Below are 16,501 nucleotides of genomic sequence, written 5' to 3'. Positions count from 1 at the left end.
CTGCTGGTTATTTTTTAGCAGATAGTATGTATTTAATTAAATGAAATAGCTCACGCTTAGACACGTCGCCGTCGTATTCGACTGTGAGCTTGTGAACGTTTAGAGCTGCCCCTTCTTCAGTTTCTGCATTCAACATAAGCTGCAGGAGGTCGTCTCTGCGAGCCTAATGAACATAAAATTAAGATTCCGTCACCATTATTAATGATCAACAACAGATCTAAGACAAGTAAACGCGGTAGTTCTACAGTTAGCCAAGTGCACGACGTGGGACTCATTCATACTCCGGCCCTTGTAGAAGCTCAATAATAAAAAAGCTAAACAAAATAAAATGACAACGGGGGGGTAACGTCTTTTACATCGATCTTCCACGATTTGTTTTGAAGGTGTCATGCATGTCTTACGCTTTTAATGTTATTTGATGTTGCTAACCTTTGTTTGTTTTTATGTGTCGCCTTAAGATTTTGACGTATTCGGCTTGTTTACATTGAGAAACTTATGATCATACCATATTCCTTGATTATACTTTACTCTTCTGGTTAAGACAAGAAAGTTTTCCACTGAACGAAAACATTAGCGTTCAACACGCATTTATATCCAATGATTGATTACTAAATGCTTTAATAATTTTATCAAAATACACCTCAGAAAAAATGTTCAGGTGTCTTCTAGATTAAAACTTCAAGCCGATCAAGATGAGGAGGTAGAAACTGCTGAAGAAATGTATAGAGAAATGTAATGGCGAAACAGTTGCTGCATGTATTGGGGCACCGATTATGACATTTTGTGTTATTTTATATTGTGGCAGAAACCAATATCTCGAAAAACAAGATATTGCAACTCCATACTCATATTCACTCTTCAGCTTCCTTCGTTGTGTTTATATGGTAGTTTTTTACCTTACTCGAGCTCTTTCTCGTATTGATGCGAACTCCGTAATAGTATGCATTTCATAAAAAGTAAATATATAAAAAACAAATGTTAATTAATAGAAACTAATATTCTCAGCAACGTTCATATTATGTCAAACGTCCAGAAAAAAACTTGCCTCTGGGTTAGACCGCCGCATGTTGATTACTGGCATGAAACCATAACTAAGTTTGTCCATTGGAAAACTTATAAAATATTTACTCCACGTGAAATACAACTTCCATATGAAGGAAAACTCAGGATAACAATCTGCAAAAAAAAAAGAATATTAATTGAATACACATTTTTTTAAGCTTTTATGCCACGTTTATGCGTGACTCGGCAAAGTGTTTTATAAACCAATTGAGAGAACCCTTCATCTTTGTCTAAGTTTAATTCGAATCAAGTTTTTTATACATCAATATCAAACTCCCTAATTAAAAACTTCAAAAGGTGCGCTAAGTTAGGATTGCTCGTATGGGTAACTAGATACAGCGTGCAAAAAATTAGGATAAAATGACAGCCATATTTAAGCACTTTGCGAGATACCGATACGATAAGTGGTTTATACTTGAGGTAACTGTAGGTTTAAACAAGCATATGCTTGTTAAATGCAGAAAAAAACACAAATGAATTTCCCCCTCTTTTATTCAATACTATCTCACTACACCAATCTCAGATTAAAAAAAAAAGTAAGCCTAATATATATGGTGTAAAGACGACCAAGTTTCTGACTAGAAGTTTGAAGAAAAAAAATACGGTAACATCACGAGCTTACTAAAGAGAAACGGCAGCCAGCCAGTGAAACTCTTGTCCTCGTGGTCCGCAATCAGCTCGAGAACCCCGTTCACACCAGCAATGCCTTGATTTTTCTGAACGTTTGATTCTACTCCGAAGGCTGATCTTAACATCACGTCCAGCGAAAGCCTTCGGTAAACCCCCCCTATTTCGAATGCCTTGTCTTGATCACTGAGTGAATCCAGAACTTCCATTAAATCGTTGGTGCAGGCGTCCATCACACTTGATATCTGCGGGAGAGTTGTGAGATTATCGATCAATCGATTGGTGACGAGCTACAACTGCACCACTCGTGGTGCTGAACAGGGGCTCTTATACGAAGAAAAAAGTGCAAGAACGATAATGAAAGCGTGTGGTGACGTCACAGCGTCCAGCTTTTACTGGAAGGACTGTGAATAGACGCACAGACTAGTTGCATTTACGGCTGTTCAACTCGCCTGAACTGGCTGAACTAGTTCCGGAGTGCAAGAGCTGGCACATTCAATTTACCTGGAAGTTACATGTCCTTAGCACTGGCGCGTTCGATTCATCTCAGTTCCGCGCGAGTGTAGACACTGTTCCTTAAAACCTTGCACTGATTCCGAAGTCAGTTCAGCGTCCGTACCGAAGCAGACGACGAAAGCAGACAATAATCTCAGTTCCTCTCCGCTCGCGGTGCCAATTTTCGGAGCACTTGATCAAAAGTTTGCGGTGTTTATATTACACAATAACGTCAAAGCGTAGGTAACATTTTTTATCATTGATTAGATGATACACTCGTGGTGAATGCTGAAGCGAGCACCTAATAGAGGATGAAAATGAGCTTATAGAGACATTTTGAAAACGTTTTACGCTCCGGTGCATGTATAGGTTTGGTATGTAAAAAGGTTGTCTGATGCCAATTGTTTATACTTTCCTATACTGCCTTAATTGCCTAGTACTATATTATGTTCAATAAGCTTGGTTTGCGTATACTTGTCATCATAAAGCTTATTACGAAAATTCTCGTCTGGTGCCCTCGAAACTTTAGGCAAGAAGTTTTCATCGTCCAGAAGTACCATTTTAGTGGTTGGGTCAACCTATGACACTCACTTTTTTCACGTTGCTGGAGGAGAAGGCGGGGGTCAGCAGACTTCTCATGTTCTTCCACCGATCGCCATCTGCATTAAGTATCTTCAGTTTGCCCATTTGGTGATTTTTGTACATTTTTGTTGTGACCTGCACGCGTGAAGTCCTTGTAAAGTACAAGAAGAACTCTACAACTGGCGAATAAAGCATTTTGTGTCCCTTTATTAGCTCCCATTGAAATTAAGAAATAATGTTTTGTTTAGAGTTACTTAAAGCAACCAGAGGACAGTAAAGCCGAATCGCGGCCCAGATATCGCGTTTAATGCTCTCCGCTACGTGGCGTTTTTCTGTAATTAGGTTAAAATTAATTACAACTCTTTCTGTGAGGAATATTTTTTTTAAATTGTTATGCTTTATAACTATTTAAAGTACTTAAAACTAATAAATAGTTATAATCTTAAACGTCAGAAAAACCGCGTGTTGAATGGCGCCTGGTTGAAGTTGAAGACGACAAAGATGCAGTTGAAGACAACAAGCGCATGCATAGAACTTCAGGAAAAAAATCTGCGAGACGCGGTATCGAATTTTGAATACTGTAAGCGACTTATTGTTCGCGGGCTCTTCGCGATTTTGGTCAAAGCTGAGGTTTTGTAATAAGTTGCGGGTTCTAAATTGCGCGACGCGGTGGGATCTCAATATATATTCCAATGTGTTTACATTTTACAGGAATTGTTCGCACGACCTAGGCTTCGCGAATTGTAGGCGATTCGTGAAATTTGGGTCCTTGTAAAAAGGAGGTCGTTCACAGTATTTAATAAAGTTCCCAAAGAGCTTATATATCCTATGGACGTCCATGGGACATCCAGGACATCCATGAAACTTGCGGGGGTGTCGTGCGAAGAAGAGAGCGGCCGAAAGAGGCTCGAGTGAGGGTCAGCCGGGGGGAAGCGGGAGAAAAGGAACAGAAAGTGAGGCATGAGGAGAACACCAGGAACCAAGAGCTGAAGCGGGCCGTAGAGTGACGGCCGTCGTATTTCCCCGTCACTTCGCTGCTTCAGGACCGGTGGCCGGTGGCCAGCGAGGACAGCCAGGCCGTTTCCCGGTTATGAGAATGAGAGAGGCACCCGGAAACCGGAGCAAAGATTAAAGCAAGTCACGTTTACTGCCAAACTTCCCGCTGTGTGATTTCTTGGGGAGCGAACGGAGCGCAGCCTAGTCTAGCGACCCAGAAACTTTAGAACACCCTGAGGATGCACGGAGGACCGTGTGTGCTGCTTGGGCTTGTTATTAAAATAAAACTGCGTTAATATAAAAAAAAGCAGCTCCGGGATATGAGGAGTTCGTGAGAGCCGAGCGAGGAGGGGGGCGGGAGGAAGAGAGGGAAAAAAGAAGTAGTGGGCTACCGGAGAACCGGAACAGAAATTCCCAAACCGCAACCGAAACTAATTTTACCGGAACGGGAATCATGTTATGGTCAATGCCGCCCGCTAGGAACGCTAGCTGTCACTGGTCTATCTTAGAGAGCCTCCCTAGTCTATCTGGGCTGCTGGGGCTTATGCGAGTGTCCGCTCGTCACCTTGTTTATATTACTGAATGGAGAAACTCTTTATCAGGTAGGTCTAAAGTGAAAGAAGATCGAGGCGGTTGGAGAAAGCGCAGTTTATATTTTGCGTGCGTGTGAACGAAACGGAACTGCCTAACTAACGCGGTTGTCTGTAAGTAAAGGTGTGTTTTGAATTTGTAGCCGTGAGCGATTCGACGTAACTAGATTTGACTCTTTTTGTGCCGAAATCCAGGAACGTTATCGTTTGAGTGGCAGAATTGCTGAGGCCGCGAGGCACTTGCGGCCTCGAGAACGCCAAGGAACACAACGACTCTGCCATGTAGAGGCTAAAACAGAAGCGGAAAGCCCTTCGTTTTGATGTAACCAAGCTCTTTACCGATATTGATACAGCCTTCCAAAAGGGTCATTCCATGTGAAACGTCCAAGACGTTGCAATCGACTACCCTAAATTTCTAAAAAAAAAAAAGAAAATCAGACCCTTTGCCGCATCGTCCGTAGCCATGCCCTAAAATAATTTTGACAAAAAAAAGTTTTCCATGGCGTGAGCGCGGTTTTAACTTTTATAAATAGTGTGAAACTAGTTGAAAATTAGATCTTTTTTATTTTTTTAATGAAATAAAGAAAATGCTAAAATTAAAAAAAAATGGTTTTAAAATATATAAATTAAACAAAACTGCCCAAGCCCAATCACATTGCAAGTCGAAAGCCGTGGAAATCTAAGAAAATATATTGTTGGGTGTTTCATAAAAAAACTGATTTTAATAAAATATAGAGTGATACCTAGTTTGACGCTATTCTTAAAAACTAAAAGCGCGCTCACGCCATCAAAAAAATTTTTGTCAAAAATATTTTAGGGCATGGCTACACATAATGCGACAAAAGGCTATGAATTGTTTTTAAGATATCGAAGGTGGTCAGCGCAACACCTGTGGCGTTTGACATTTAATGACCCAAAACGAAGTGTTGGTTGATGAGTTCTCGTCTCAAGGCATTACACCGTAAGCTGTCTGAAACAGATACTGCCATCAAACCGTTGCTGGCAGCGGGTGATGCGGAACCAGGATACGCTCGCTCAGTTGAATACAATGATTGAATCGTGACTCAATCTGCAAGACTTGCCTTCTTAGTGACGCTTCTTTAAGGAGGAACTGCATGGTGCAGGAGAGCCATCAAGTGCAGTCGGCCTCCGTGTCCCTGCTGAGTCCATTAAAGTCAAGCTGCCTAAAGTGGAACTGGTCAAGTTCAACGGACAATGCCAAGAGTGGAGACTCTTTTGGAAGCAGTTCGAGCAGGTCATCCAATGTAACCCAGAATTATCTTCAGCCGATAAGTTCAACTACTTCAGGTCTGCATTGCGAGACTAAGCTACAGCAGCGAATGCCGGATATCCACCAACAGCAAGCTGCTACGAAGGTGCAGGTGACATCCCGAGGACACGATACAGCAAGGAGGCGCTGCTTATGGGTGGCCATGCGATGAGACTTGCGGAACGACCGCCAGTTACGTCCGCGAAAGAGTTTCGAGAACTCCGGCGACTACATGACGACCTACAGGTACACATACGTGGACTGATATCGGCAGGGGTGAGCGAAAATTTATTTTCGACTCTGCTTTGTCCTCGGATGCTTCGGCTTATTCCAGAAGGTATTTTTTTACCTTCGACACAAACGTCGTTTCGGGCAAGGAGAAACGTTGCGCGGAATTTAGAATGAACATGGTGCTGGCAAAGGAAGCCAGGAAACACGGGAACAACGACAACCAAAACAACTGCCTGCAATCCTGTGATTCTTGCGTATTGAAGTTGAAAGTAGAGGACGAACAGCCTTCACAAGAAAAAAACAAAATGCGGAAGTTCAAGACACAAGGCAGGTAAAGAGAGTGGAGCAGAATCTCACGCTCAAAGACCTATGAGAAAACGAGGGTCTCGCAGTGGAGCGGCCGCTACGCTTTTACGGCAGGCTAACAATCCAAGCTGCTTCTGCAAGTCTCCAGACTGCAACACAGAACTGTGCGAAGCAAAGATAGGTCTTTTCGAGAAAAGAAAGGTCCTAATGAGCGCCGAACTTTTCGAGCGACTCTCATTCGCTTTTTGCGTTACTGAATATGGCTCCCGCATGGGAGCCGAAACGTTTAATTAGAATTATTGTGTTTTGTCAAGCCGTTTTTATTATTATAGTTATCAGGTGCTTCATATGCACAAAAACATCTTGCTAAACAGTGTCGGCAAAACATTTCTTGCTCCTAGTGCCAAGGACGACATGCATTGGCCATGTACGATCCAGCGTTTCAAACGCGGTCAGGAGAAGAACAAAGTAAACAAAAAAAATCGAGACTTCTCCTGCCCTTTTCACTCTTGAATCTACAGTTTTTGAAGGGGTCGATAAAACCGAACCTCTGCAATCCGCGACAGTTTGGAGCTTGAGACATCATAAACGCGTTCTGGTAAGAGTTCTTTCTATTCGACGGCGGAAGTCAGAGGTCATTATTCACAGAACAATTGTCTCAAATACTCGAATGCAAGAATCTGGGCCGCATAAAAAACACCCACCACGTTCTCTATGGTGGCGTGTTTTTTATGAGCGCATATATGTAGTTAAGGCAGTTAAGACTTCGTTAAAGAGAACCGTCGGCCGGCAAGTTCTGACGGAAGAAGAGTTGGTGAGCCTCCTCCTTGAAGTAGAAGCAGTCAGAGGCTCTCGACCACTGGCCTACACACGTACACTGAAATACAAAATACTCAACGAATTTGCCCACCGCACATCACTTCGGAAAAACACTTACATCGCTCTCAAAACTGTTTCGCTTGATATGGAAAGCGGCAATAGAGAGTTCCTGTGGAAGCTCTGAAAACTGAGAGGACTGTTTCTGAAAACTTTATGCCAACGGTGGTACAAAAAACTAACCGAACACCGATCGCATTACACAACGAAACGATCAAAGCGACCTCTCAAAATTTGAGACTTGGTGACACTACACGACAGCCAGCAGCCACATCAGCTCTGGCAGATTGAAGTGGTACAAGCATTGTTACCTAGAGTAGAAGGCAAGGTGCGCGTATGTGAGATGCGATTTTGTACTGGCACGGTTGTGAAACGACCGTGCCAGTACAGCGTGCGTGTGTGCTGAAAAGTAGTTAGAAAATGAACATTGTTCTATTTTGGGTGTGGATAAAAAAACTCTTTATCGGACAGAACCAGAAAGAAGATCGAGGTCTTTGAATTAGACGTGTAAGGGCGCTGGTTTTTTTCTCTTTTGTGCTTGTGAACGAAACGGGACAGAATGACTGACGCGATTGCAAGTGAGTGAAGATGCGTTTTGCATTTGCTGACGTCAACGCTTCTACGTAATTGGTTTCGAAAATTGCCAGTATTTTATTAAGTGGAAGTCGTACTGAAGGAGACTTATACGTATGCATATTTAATTCTACTTAGAGAATACTATTCACCAGGGCGGAGTAAACGAAAGTACTTAGTAAGCAAAGAATAGTTCGAAGGACGGTTAAAGACATTCGTGTAACTCACCCCCCTCCCATGAAAGTTGCCGAAGTCTTTGATCTGAATATTCTTGATCAATTCCAAATCTTTGACAATAAGCATGGGCGTGACTCCATTGTAGAACCTGCAGCCGTTTTTAGGGGAGGAGAAAATAAAACAATTACATTTCATGCTTAAACTAATTTTTCTTGAAATTGTATATCCATCCGTTGACAGTAATTGTCCCACTGATATCTTGGCAACTAGATTTGCACAATAGAACAAGAGTTAGTTTTCTAAAGTATCCGGTCCTTCGTTGCATAAATTGGGTCGAATTTATTTATTTATTTATGTATTTTTTTTATTTCAACACCCTCAGGGCCCATAGGGCATTACAGAGGGGTGTGGAAAAGAACAAATATTAAACAAGAACAATAACAAAAATCAAAGGCAAACAATGATCTTCTACGAGAATGAAAAGTTCATCCTAATATGTATTAGCATAAATGATTAACTAATACAGCTCTTTATCAACCAATCAATCAACACTGAAAAATATTTGTTTGAACATTATAGCTTACCCTACTACGTCCCCGTACTTATTAACCCACTCATCAAACATGCGAGCTGCTCCCTGGAACACAAAAGAAAGTTAGGAAGACAAAAGCACATTCATACAATCGAGAACACAAGTATGGCAAGTTTTGTATAGACGTTCAGCGGATGACTTTTTTTCCACACTTTTAACGACTAAGCAATTTATAAATATGGTATCGATACACCAAAGGGCATGCCAAAACAATTTTTCCCACTGATTTATTCTTGTGGCATGTGTCCTCCAGAAACCCTTGAGACATCAGGCGCGAGATTCCACATCATTTTTGTTTTGAAAGCGAATTCAAGTCCGCTTGGACCAGTGCGATGAGCTTTCCCCCTTTTTTGATCACCTCTTAGGGAATTATTTTTGCACTTTATTCACTCCCCCTTGTAATTTTCATTTCGATGCAACCAGATGATGTGTTTATTTGAAGTCAAAATCTAATTTTGCAAGCTTTCCGGTTGAGAGTACTGAGGGACGTACTTGGCATAACCGATATTCCGGATAGGGACAACAGACCTACACAGATACTTGAGCCCATGAAACTTTGTCAGAGGGTTCTGCAAAAGTTATTGTCCGTTCGTTTAGAGCCAGTCAACCAGTGGAGCTTTCAGCTTATTCTCGACCAAACAAAGGTATTGGAGGACGACATTAACACGTCGCACATAATGCCTATGTCAAAGCCATGCCTAGGCTCCGTAAGGTAGTGGCAATACCTGCGGTGAGAATGAGTGCTAAATGCAAAGTTCTAAAAAAAACTTTTTGATCAATACCAAATATAAATGGTGGAAGACAAAATCCTAGTGAAACGAGTGTAGTTAAACATATGCTAAATGTTCAAAAACGAACAAGGCTCCACAAGACAATCTTCTGTTACATGGGTTCTAGTGACCAGATTGTTTGACATTGACCTTTTCAATGATCTCAGATATGTTTCCGGTGAATAAACTAGGTTCAGGTCCAGGTATACCCATGTTCTTGAACAAGGAAAATTTATGCCTTCTCCACCTGCAAAAAATAAAAATAAATTTAAGCCTCAGAAACAATGTTTTAGAAAGTTTTCCATCGCTGATATTTTTTCCTTAGCGCTTTGCTCGTCTGTCATTTCTCCCCATAAAGAGAGAACATTTTGGTCTCAATGACACTGTAGCATGCTCTGAGAATATGTTTTTCTATAAAACCGTACTATATCTTAGGAAATAAGTTAATTGATATCTGCGTGATTCTAAACGATGTCTTCTACTCTACTTATTACCGACGGTACTATGCACTGGCACCTCGAACTAGGAACCTGAAGTGACTCTTTTGAGCGGCCTTATTCTGTCTTAGCTGATTCTGAACAGCGAATTTCTTGTTTTGGCCAATTGGCGAATATCTCACTAGAAATTTCTATATCTGAGTGCTCGCCAAGAAGCACTGTTGAACAACATAGATTCACGATTCCATAACAACGAAGGAGTCCACCAAAACAAGAGTAGCTTAAATGAAATAAAACTCCATGCCATCAAAACGTCACCCTGGAACTTCCATCATTGCTTTTTATCGCTTGTTCATACATGCCAAAACAAATTAAAAAATGAGCCCAGTTGGGTGGAGCAGAAAACAAGTCAAAACTGAAACAACATGGCAACGCGCCCGAGTGTACTGGGGCGAGGCATTCAAAGGGCTAATGGTAACGTAATAAAAACGCGGGACTTCCTGGTCGCTTTGCCTTTGTAGTAATGTGCCATTATAATTATGCATTGGATTAAATTGTCATGTGTACTGTGAGAGCTTACCAACAATTGAGATTCAACCTCTGTAATATAGAACGACTGCAGATATCAAGGTCGTTCTAGATCTCATAAAATGTTTCAATTGGAAACGGTGAACTGCCCAAATTATATTCCATATCACGATAATAAATTTTAAGAATATAGTAACTATGCGCTTTGCGGGGCACTTCGGCTGCTGGCTTGTAAGAACTCATCGTGTTCCTTTCCACCGCACCGTGCACTTCCGATGCCACGATGGGCGTCGCTGAAGTGGACAATCTCATGGCCTCAGCTGCACTGCCAGAGGATGAGAGGCCGCAAAAGGGACGGGGAAACGACAGTTAGGACCCTCGTCTGAACGGGACGAACGACAACGGCTGCCTGGCTTCTTGAGCGCTGCGCTTCGATCGCCGCCGCTAGCCGTCGACCTGCCCGGAGCTGCGGTCCCCGATGGACAACGGCTGCTTGGCTTCTTGACCGCGGGGCTTCGATTGCCGCCGCTAGCCGGCGATCTGCCCCTAGCAGCGGCCTTCCTGGACGAGTTGCTGCTATTAAAACTCTATGAGTGTTCAGCCGTATTACGAGTGAATTCTTGTGGCCTTTCGTATTTATCACTATCTTTAAAAGTATTTGCCGATCCCGCTTGGAATATGCATCTGTAATCTGGAACGGGCTGGCGAGATCAAACGAAACTTTACATGACCGCGTTCAAAAGAAATAGGCCAACATCCTTAACTACCGCTACTTACAAAACGAGGCGTAGAGTTGTTCCAGCGTCTGCAGTTACTACGATATCTAACCGCTGTATCACCGCAGGCTCTCCCTCAAAGCGGACAATCTGACCATACGGACGACCTCGGTCTCGGACGGGGACAAGCAGGACTCACTGCAGGAGGCCATCGATTCAGTAGAATAATACCTCAAGGCAGGCAACCTCAAGTGTGCCGCACAGAAATCTCAACTCCTCTTTGAACGCTCACGCAAGCGGGAAGGAAAATTCAATCCTTAAACGTAGACGGCGGACATTCAACTTCATTTCGAGAACGGAGAACCTTTCCGCGTGGTGGAGCGCATCCGCGTACTGGGTTTTCACCTCCAGCACGAACGAGGAGCGGCCCACATTGTGCACCTTCTCCAACAATCTACGTCCCAGATCATACGTATATATATATATGATGGGATGGCTCACAAATTATAAGCATGGTCTTAAGGAAGCAGACCTTATCCGCCACTACTCCGGTGTAGTGTCAACAGTCGCGGCAAAATTTACTGCTGTTTGCGCGGGGTTTGTTTCTAGCTTGCCGAATACGAACTGAAATATGTCCAAGGACTCCATGAACCCAGCGCAACCGTCAACGAGCCAGCAGTGTGCTAGTACTACCAATGATATGAATGTTGATAAGAACAAAGAAGAACTACCATGGCCGGTGTACAGAGAGTATTTTGCTGTGGCGGAGGTGGTTACTAACAACTTGACCGCACAAAACGGAACTCTGTTGCCTCAACGCCTTCCCGGCAATCAAAAACCTGTTCCGGCAAAACAACACAGCAATCCCATCCAGCGCGTTAGACAAGCGCCTGTTCAGCAAGGGCAGGGACGTGTTCCTTATCAAACAAGGGAAACTTTCAGACACTAATTTCGAGAAGCAACTGCTGCTACGTTACAATATGAAGTAAAAAGCACACTTTTTGAATTGTATGCAAAAGAACTCGGTGAAAAGCGTTTTATAGTTTTTAATATTTTTTTTGTGTCATAGAAAAGTAACTGAGAAGCAACGTCGTTACTTCTTAAAAGTAAGTGTAACTGTAACGAGTTATTTTTTGTTGCGGTAACTGCAACGGTAACATCGCTACTTTTTTCTGAAAGTAACTGTAACTGTAACGAATTACTTTTTAAAAGTAACTTCCCAAGACTGAATACAACACATACCGCGAATTGGCCGAAGCTCAACTTCGAAACCAAACAGAGAGACTCGCGACCACATCAACAGGTTTGCACGTACTACACTCTCTCAGATATAAAATAGTAAGGGTGCAGGCGTGCTGGTGGATGTTAACCATGTTGAATATACCTGAGACTGGGGTAGAAGAGAACGTAAAAGTCCAAGAAACAGAAAGGGACAGGACGACGTCTCAAACTCAGCTACCAGGTTTATTTAGTCCTCCTCCTTATATAGCCCACAAACAGCCCACCACCAACACAAAGGGGTAACTCTAACCAGTTCAAACGCCAAGCCCTCCAGCCAGTCACTACAAACACAAAGGGACAACCTCTACACAGTCCAAACGCCAAACCCTCTAATTCCCAAAGTAGCGCTATGGACGGCCTTCATGCCGATTCACGAAGATAACTCAGCAATCTCCCCCAAAATATAACAAAAGGACCAGTACCTTTTCCAAACTAACAAAGATTCGCGCACACACACACACACACACACACACACACACGAAAACACACACACAAAAAAACCTTTTTCCACTTAAAATGTTTCTCTTTCTCGTTGAGGGGTTTGGAAAATGAGTTGCTACGGTTATAATATTAGGCCTTTTTGTTGTTTCATGTCATTTTATGTCCGCGAGCTTTTGTGTGTACAAGGCTGTTATGACTTTGTATAGTGCTCTAAATCCAGTCAGTATAGGAATAACCTGTAAAGGTACTGCGCGCACTAATGTAGAACAACTCGAGTTTCAATCTTTTAACACGCTCTAAACTCGTGTGTTTAGTGTTTTGCGTGTGTATGTGTCTGTAACGGCAAACATCGGCCGCAAGTGATTTTCTTTGGAACTCCACCCTGTATCGGCCCTCAGGCTAACAGTATTAATAGATAAAAATGTTATTATTAACAATAATATTAATATTATTTACAATGCCGCATTTACTAGTAAGTCCAACAGAAACGTCGCCTTGGTTATTTTCGAACTGAAAGGATCTGAATATTTTCCACTAATACTTTTTTATGGCTGTAAAGGACAAATGCATTAAGGTCCTTTCCATGCTCTTCTAAACAGTGTTACTCCACTTAAACATGCGCTCGCTTTGATATAGGAGGCTAACAGCTGCGCTCCGAAACTCCGTACGGCTTTCTGCACTAAAACAACCGGGAAAAACGTTGTGAGGTCTCTTTCGTGCTGCTATTTCTGAACCAGAAATTACACCTATCTTGAATAGGCACAAAGTTGAGGTAAAACAATACGTCGCTTGAGATTGCTGAATGTGAATTACATGCGGTGTTTAGTCGATATACTTTAATTCTAATGTGGTTGAGCATATCTCTTTACTGGCACAGAGAACAAAAATAAATTTCAATGCATTACTATAGTATTTTACCTGCTTATAAGTTCAATTGTATAAAAAAACTCTAACGCGGTACTGTTACACTTTACAACTACACGTAGGTTAAAGTTGCGTGAAACATAGGGACAAATTTTGTTTTTAATAATGGCCCCTATAGGCCATTATTAAAACGCAATCTTAAGATTGACCTCGACGGAGATTGAACTTGGGGCTAAGTGATTCCCAGCCAGATATTGCGAGTATTATAGTGTGCCGCATCACAGACAATTGTTGTTTATGGACACGTACATAAAAAATATATATATATTGGTTATTATGGTTCATGACACCGGCTTAAAGAAGCAATTTTTCTTCACTTTAGAACTAAGACCAGCAGGTATGTGGGGACAGGTAAATTTAATTGATAAAGTCAGATTTTTCACTAGCTGATTATGGTGAAAAAGTCCCGAGGACGGAAACGTGGTTGATCTATCATGCGCTAAAACTGCGGTTGCGCTTAATTCGCACATATCAAATCCCCTTGGCCCATCGCAAGCAGACAGTATGAAGGCCCGGTCACACTGAGGCAACACGATGTCAACAACAACACAACACTTTGTCCAACAGTAGGGCAACTTTATGCTCGCTCCCAGTGTTGTCCGTCTAATCTGTCACATCGCGGCAATAGCAGGACAACATGGACGGCAACTAAAATCTTGCCCAGTGTGACAGCTTTCGGCAACAAAAACAGCAGCAACTTGTGTTGGACAACGTGTGTTGGCCTGATCGCTGGCTGAGTGAATTTCGGGCCGGCAACACGACAACACAGATAGCTTCTATGGCAGAGCTAGTTCCCTATCAATATTGTCTTTCTCGAATAAAGGCTTTGAAAACATTATTTAACAATAATTAAGGCTGGCGTGCAGCTAAAATAATTCCATAAATGTTTTTACTGCGTAATTACGGAAAGCGATTATCGAAATGGTCACGTTCAAACTGGTGTTGAAATGAGAACTGCCTAGAGAGCTCATATAACAGCTAGTCAAATAAAAGGGCATGCCTACTTACCTGATAAAGTATAATACAATTATACGAGGAAAGCAAACATTAAAAAAATTGAATGATTAAAACGACCACGCTGATCATGATTGTTGATGCTTGGAACTTGGATACAGCCGCTACCACACACCTGATTTGTTTCAAAAATACCCAGAACGTTTTGGTGAATGAAGCGATCACATTGCAGTCGAGCGTTGAAAAATATCTATTCCACATATTGTTAGGAAGGCCTATCGTGTCGGTGTTGCAGTTTTTAAGCACTTTCAGGTCAGCTCAACACCACGCTTCAAAAGACGCTTTGCCGGTGCTAACTCAATCCTATAGTAGAAATAGGAAGTGCATGAAGGAAAGAACCGGACAGAAGCACTTCATACGGCTTCCCTCGGTTAGGGCTATCTGCCTTGTCAGCGAATGAAAGACATTTCGATAAAATAAAGGGTGGAAAATGCTCCCCGAGCCAAGTTTTCTAATCACAGTCACTGGTTGATGTCGTCTCGTGGTAATTTCCGGCTCTTCGAACGCACTAGCACTTTGTATAGTCACTTTTGGAGCAACTGCTCGCCACTTACGAACGAAGGTAAACAATCAAGATGGCGGAGTATTTCCCATAAAGACCCCGCCGTCAGCGCGGTGTGACAGGATTGTCGGACAAGAAATCGGACAACACGGTTGCCCGGCGGCAGCAACATGTTGCCCGACTGTTATCATTGCCGCCATGCAACAGGGTCGCCAGCAACACGATTTCCTCGGGTTGCCGGATAGAGTTGTCTAACTGTTGCCTCATTGTGACAGGGCCTTAAGTACACCACAAACTTGACGCCTATTGCAGCTCGACACATTTTGTGTTTTCCAATCGTCGCAAGCGCGATCAAAGATAGTGTGTTGTTTTTTTCTTACCAGATCGAACATATTTAATAGAAATACAATATTTGCTTTATTGTGAACAAGGGAAAAGAATACAGGAAAAATGTGTAGTTCTCTCATTTTAAGGTATTTTGTATAAGCCTATAATACATCTGCCCTGGACGGGTACAAGGTACAGGTAATTTAGAAAGTCCGTTCAAAGTTACTCAATCTAGACTGTATGCCTAGCTAAGTTGATTGATCTAATTTCCCATGTGGTTAAGTTTCCTTTCTCCAACCGGCTTAGTAAAAGAAAACTGTAAATGTGTTCCTACATATTTTCTTTATTCCCAGACAAAATGAAATAAATCCCACATAATGTTGCCAAGTCACTAGCCAAACACAAATATAATAATTTTGTTTGGCTGGTGGCGTATCACTCGCCGAATTGTACCAAAAGATTGCATATATACTCACAAGTAGAATAACGAGGAGATGACAGCGATTAACGTTGTGCATACAAGGGCCCACATGTTGACCTATCCCCTGTCAGCAAACGGGACCAATTTTCTCCTGGATTTATAAAATAGAGGAGGGTGAGAAAGATACCGTTGCCTTTCTGCGGTGCCGCGGCTCTCCTCAACAAATGCAGGTTATTAGTATTAGTATTATTATCATTATTATTATACCGGTAAAAAAATTGCGGTGGCTTAGCTCGGCTATGCCAGGATATACGTAGCCTGGGCCTATGCGCACAAAATGAGACGCGATATCAAGCGGCTTCGGGGCATGCGTCAGACTTGGCTACTGCGCAACGGAGGCCGTGGTTATGACGTCACTCCTCTGGAATGTGCAGACCGGCAAGGCGCACGCGGTGGCGGCGATGGCTCCGGCGCGCAAGCTGTGCGCCGTGTGACGTCACTGCTCCTCGCGCTTGCGCAGCACGGAGCACGGCTCATTATGCGAGCCGCGCGAAACTGCTCAACTTCGGCCAGTGTAGCTCACGCTACCAAAATACATCTCCATGTTCCTTAAGGGCATTCCGTATTCCTTTTTACCTTACAGGGATGATGTCATGCCAAAAATAAAATTTAAGATATCGATTTTGTTAGTTAAATTTGATGGGGCAATACACCTCCTAAGCAATATTTGCGAATAAAGTGTCAGTGTTCATTTTGGATACTT

The 16,501-nt window shown here is 42.5% G+C and overlaps 1 protein-coding gene across 1 annotated transcript in view; it reads right to left on the bottom strand.

Annotated features, from left to right (window-relative positions):
- The window catches only part of LOC115326531 (cytochrome P450 3A11-like), a 69,249-nt gene extending 53,400 nt beyond the window's left edge, over nucleotides 1-15,849 (bottom strand). Inside the window, exons 1-8 of the mRNA XM_040209029.2 lie at nucleotides 15,794-15,849; nucleotides 9,298-9,394; nucleotides 8,370-8,422; nucleotides 7,837-7,933; nucleotides 2,776-2,901; nucleotides 1,685-1,934; nucleotides 1,046-1,176; nucleotides 55-163 (exon numbers count right to left, since the gene is read on the bottom strand). Coding sequence (XP_040064963.2) covers nucleotides 55-163; nucleotides 1,046-1,176; nucleotides 1,685-1,934; nucleotides 2,776-2,901; nucleotides 7,837-7,933; nucleotides 8,370-8,422; nucleotides 9,298-9,394; nucleotides 15,794-15,849 — 919 coding nt within the window. The remainder of the gene's footprint in view (nucleotides 1-54; nucleotides 164-1,045; nucleotides 1,177-1,684; nucleotides 1,935-2,775; nucleotides 2,902-7,836; nucleotides 7,934-8,369; nucleotides 8,423-9,297; nucleotides 9,395-15,793) is intronic.
- Nucleotides 15,850-16,501: the final 652 nt, after the last annotated feature.

This window comes from Ixodes scapularis, unplaced genomic scaffold, assembly GCF_016920785.2.
Source record: "Ixodes scapularis isolate PalLabHiFi unplaced genomic scaffold, ASM1692078v2 PGA_scaffold6__148_contigs__length_123643588, whole genome shotgun sequence".
NCBI classification, from domain to species: domain Eukaryota; kingdom Metazoa; phylum Arthropoda; class Arachnida; order Ixodida; family Ixodidae; genus Ixodes; species Ixodes scapularis.
The sequence above is the reverse complement of the archived record's forward strand: the minus strand, read 5'-3'. Positions and strand labels throughout refer to the sequence as shown.